This window comes from Penaeus japonicus, unplaced genomic scaffold (assembly GCF_977035675.1).
Source record: "Penaeus japonicus unplaced genomic scaffold, GWHDUDI00000001_assembly GWHDUDI00000021, whole genome shotgun sequence".
NCBI lineage: Eukaryota > Metazoa > Arthropoda > Malacostraca > Decapoda > Penaeidae > Penaeus > Penaeus japonicus.
In genome coordinates, this window is record NW_028234423.1 from 18,749,469 (window position 1) to 18,754,468 (window position 5,000).

Sequence of the window (5,000 nt, forward strand, 5' to 3'; positions counted from 1 at the left end):
TTTTATATTTACATCCAAGATGATTCCCTCAGAGTTGAGAGATACAGGTTTGCTATTGAATGGTAATTTAATTAACATTTTATTATTTATCTTCAGTTTTATTGTCTATCTTCCTAAATACATAATTCCTTCAGCTATTTTATCCCCTCATCTATTTGCCCAGTGGCATCTAGAGCATACTAGTTAGTTATTGTGCCTTGATGGATATCAAGATTACCCACATGAGATAAAAAGTAGAAATGTGGAACAATGTTTTTACCCTTTTCTTTAATTCTAGACAAGCTGATGATTTTTCTTCAGTAAAAGCATAAAAAGGAGGATTAAGGCTGGCTTTTGTAGAGCTATAATTCACTTAACTATTGCCATTAAACCCCACACATAGAGTGCACAGAACAGAGAGGATTCTTCATTGTTTGGGCATTTATAAATGTCCTCCAGAATTTTGACCTAGTACACTATACAATTACTGCAGAAAGTTGCAAGACTGATTATATAGAGTAATTAAGGAAATGAGACCAATATTGCAGTGATATCTTACATTTAACCCATTGCGGACAGGTGACATGACATACATAACGGCACCGATTAGGCCTAAAAGACAGGTGTCAATGCATACACGATGCAACATCAGGATCTGCTCACAGTTGAAGCGCGCACACAGTCATAAAGTTTTATGGCTGTAATAGTGCTAGCTTCAGAGCTACAAGGTTCCAAAGTCAGCCTAAACCCTTGTTTTGCAATGGATTTATGGAAAAATATTCATTAGACTAGTCTGCTTCCCAGAGAGTGGAGAAAACATTTTCCCTCTATTTTTTAGCCGGTGCTGCCAGCATCATAGACCAACTAACTGGCCCTATAATTTTTGGGTTAATATTTAGCACGACCTCTACAGGTCTCCATGACAGCCTCCACATGCTCAGGCATCAAATTAGACAGTTTTTGATTGTAATCAAGTGGTACTGAGTTGATGAGGCCTCACACTAGTGATGTGTCCTTGTCTTCCAGCTGCCTCTTCGTGTAAGGTTTGGTTGAGCTTTCTTCAGTTCTCTGGCTGTGATACAAGGGTTTTTAATAATCTTATGACTTGTCAGCTTCATGTGACATCCTGGGACTGGGGCATGTGAAGGAACTCTAACAGAGGATCAGTGACTTGGCTCTTTTGAACAGGGCAAAAATGGCATTCTTGTGCCTACCCATATGGTCACAAATCTCTTTCCAACTGATGTTTGCTTCATGGAAGGTGAGCATACGGGAGTTCTCACACATCTTTGTCCCAACCATTTTGAGTGTCACAAAAATTTAGGAGGGGAAATACAGAAATTTGCAATTAGCAAGCAAGCAACAAGCAAAATTTTCTCCTAACATGTTCCAGGCAACTCTTAGCTTTTACTGCACAGAAATTGCCACTTTACACCTCAGTGAGTTGCCAAAGTATGATAATCACCCATAGCATATGGCATAGTGATCACAGCATAGAAAGTTACAAGACCGCTACCAAGGCACCAGAAAGGACACTAGTCATGTAACTTTCCGTGGTTACTGTAGCATAAATAGATGGCATCCATTGTTATTGGGTTAAGGCCATAACTATATGATTGACTCAGAGTGGCTACATAGGGATAGTGTGGTGGGTATGTCTGGAGGAAACTTGCCAAATAGTGTTGGATTTAGTTGTTGAAACTAAACACATCTCATTCAAACAAAAAAATAAATAAAAAAGAGAGAGAGGGGGGCAGGGGGTAAATCTGCCATTTTTTGACAGCTTGTGTAAGTGATGGCCATGATCCAGATGAATTTGTCTCCATAGAATATGTATTGAGGCATGAACCTAAAAAGTAGGATTTTTGGGGTTGCTATCTTATTGTCATTTACTGTGGTGAAATTGCTTTTATCTTTCTTTTCTTTCTTTCTTTTTCTGTCTATTTTTGTGCTCTTTGTTCTTTTTTTCTTGTTGCATTTTCCATTTTCCCATCGTCAAACACCATCTCTCTTTTAGGTTTTCGAAGCTATCATGTCTTGGGTGAAGCGAGACCTGGACCAGCGGACTGACAACTTGCCTGAGCTGCTCACCAAGGTACGGATGCCACTCCTCACACCCCAGTACCTGACTGACTGCGTGGGAACCGAGAACCTGATACGCTCATCCCATGAATGCAGGTGAGTCAACATTAGTGAGTGTTCAAGTGCACGAGCCCCTCTTTATGTGTATGTGTATCTCTATTTGTCTGTCTGCTTCTCATTTCTTTCTGGGATTTGGGTGAAGATGTGGTGCTGTAAAGGAAAGTGAAAGCAGTTGATATATTGTCTTTGTTCATCTCTTTTCTTTTAGTCGTGAATAAAGAAAATATATATATATATATATATATATGTATATATATATATATATATATATATATATATATATATATATATATATATATATATATATATATATATATATATATATATATGTATTTGTATGTATATATATACATATATATCTCTTATCTTTGTCTCTTTCTTTGTCTTTTTCTTTCTTTGTTTTTTCTTCTTCTTCTATTAGTCATGAATAAGGAACATCCACATCTACATGATAGTTTTCTTCTAGCCTTGCCTTTTTTATTTTCTTTATTACTCTGGAATAAGGAATATACACATGTAAAAACAGAATATACATATTTATTTATTTATATATTTGTGTGAATATGGATATATGTCTATGTATGTGTATACATATATTTATATATATATATGGATGTGTGTGTGTGTGTGTGTGTGTGTATGTATGTATATTATATGTGTATATATATATATATATATATATATAGAGAGAGAGAGAGAGAGAGAGATATAGATATATAGATATAGATATATATATGTGTGTGTGTGTGTTTCTGAAGTTGAATAAAGTCTTCCACGCTTTATTTACAATGTCCCCTAACCTTGCCCTCCCACATCCCCAGAGATCTGCTGGACGAAGCAAAAGACTACCACTTGATGCCAGAACGCCGACCACTCCTTCAAAGCTTCAGAACGAGACCTAGATGCTGTAATGATATTGTAGGCCTTATTTATGCGGTCGGTGGCCTTACTAAATCAGGTGAGAGTCGAAGTAAGAAGTAAAGGTGGTGAGACGAGCACCGCACAATTGGTGGGGTAGAGGGGTGGGTGGGGGGGTAATTCGGTCTGGTGGTTTGGGGTGCAAGGAAAGAAAGAAGAGAGGAAACTATGCAAGACTAGACTTTTTCCAAGGCTGTACGATGGGATGGATCGATAGAGAGAGGGATTGATGCAAGATTGAACACAAGATGGATGCAAGATGATTTGTGGGGTTTGAGTGGGAGCAAGAATATACTCCTCTCCCCCCTTCCTCCCTTCCCTCGCTCCCCCTTTCTCAAGACGTATCAAACCATGCGCAGCTTCCTTTAAGCTATGACGAAATTGTATGTGCCGTCCACAAGCTTTTCAGTGAAGCAAGAGTAGTATTCACATCAAGAATTGTCACATTTGTTGCTACTGCTTTGACTTCAGTTTAATTTCATTTTCTTATTGTTATTTTATTTTTGATATTATGAATATTATTATTTGATTTGAGTATTAATTTTGATATTAGAAATATTAACTTTTTTTTTCATCATCCTCTTTATTATCTTTATAATTGTTATTATTATTATTGTTTTTGCTGTTGTTGTTGTCTTTGCCATTGTTATTGGAGAGGGTTGAGCTTATGTAAGCAGTATTGGGCTTATTTGAATATATTGTATATCAACTTTAAGTACTCTTTATTCTACCCATGCCCATGATTTTTTGATTCATTAGAAAAAAAAATGATCAGAGAAAAACAAAAGGGGAAAAATAAATCAAATCTCAGAAAATGTATTTAGTGTGATCAGAAAGTGAGTGAATGTTTAATATGATTGATATACAGGCTTGCATGCTAGAAGTAGCATCTTGTAGATGGAATTGAGCATTATGATGGCAGTATTTGTAGAGGGTAGCAAGTGCATGTGAAAGAGAGTCTCACATCAGCTCCATATTTAGGTACTCACATTCCCACACATTCTGAACCTGTTTACATCATCTTGGGCAAAACACCAGAAATGGAAATCATGAATAAATCTGTAGAGAATTTATTAGAAAACCTATATGTATTTAAAGTTATTGGTAAATATTACTGTTCAAGCTCTAGCCCCATTTTTCTTTTAAGAGTCAAAATGGACATTGTTGTCTAATCCCTAAACATCAGGCATTGTGTAACTTATCCTATCCTTGTGATTAGGTAATTTCTGTGGATGGGTCACCAGCAAATGCCATGGCACAGCTGTGAATGTTTTTATATTGCTAAACTAAAAGTGTAACAAACGTAGATGTGGTAGTATGTGAGTTTTCAGTTTTCATTCAGCTGGTAGCATCTGTTAAGGAGACGTCTGCAGATGTGCCCTTGTGCTGAGCAGATAAGGTTATTAAAATACAGTATACTATATTTTTCAGTCCAAGCATATTCCCCAATGATATACTTGTGGGTGTGCAGGGCCATAGCTAGGGGGATGGGGTCAAAGATGTCAGACAATCCCTCTTCCCATTCCAGGAGTTGCAACATTGTCTATACTCTGCCTCTGACATCATGTTAATATGATAACTGACGTTACTGAATACCTTCCTGCATGCCATTCTGAGAGAAGATCGTCTGTCTTACTATACCTTGATAGGGGACCTTGAGCTAGCAGTAGACATTTCTCTAAGGTGCATTACAGGAGAGTGTTTTAGAAGCTTAGCACACTGCAGCAAATGAAGTAATATTATATTCCTCCAAGTTTCACAGGAACATTTAAGTAGCTAGGTGGGAAATGAGTTACCAGAAAATGTGTGTTGGTACTCAAGCAATCTCTAGTGTACCTCATTTCTTCAGCCATCCTCACTCAATTCCTGAGTACTGAAGTAGTGTGTCTGTTGACCTCTGTAGAAATATAAATCACAACTTTGGGCCTCGTACCCCTTCTGTAACCACAATTGCAGCTAAC

At 37.2% G+C, this 5,000-nt stretch overlaps 1 protein-coding gene across 1 annotated transcript in view; it reads left to right on the top strand.

Moving 5' to 3' along the window:
- Nucleotides 1-5,000, top strand: part of KLHL18 (Kelch like family member 18) — a 27,808-nt gene that overhangs the window by 13,553 nt on the left and 9,255 nt on the right. Inside the window, exons 5-6 of the mRNA XM_043002176.2 lie at nucleotides 1,997-2,157; nucleotides 2,943-3,079. Of these exons, the coding sequence (XP_042858110.1) occupies nucleotides 1,997-2,157; nucleotides 2,943-3,079 (298 nt within the window). The remainder of the gene's footprint in view (nucleotides 1-1,996; nucleotides 2,158-2,942; nucleotides 3,080-5,000) is intronic.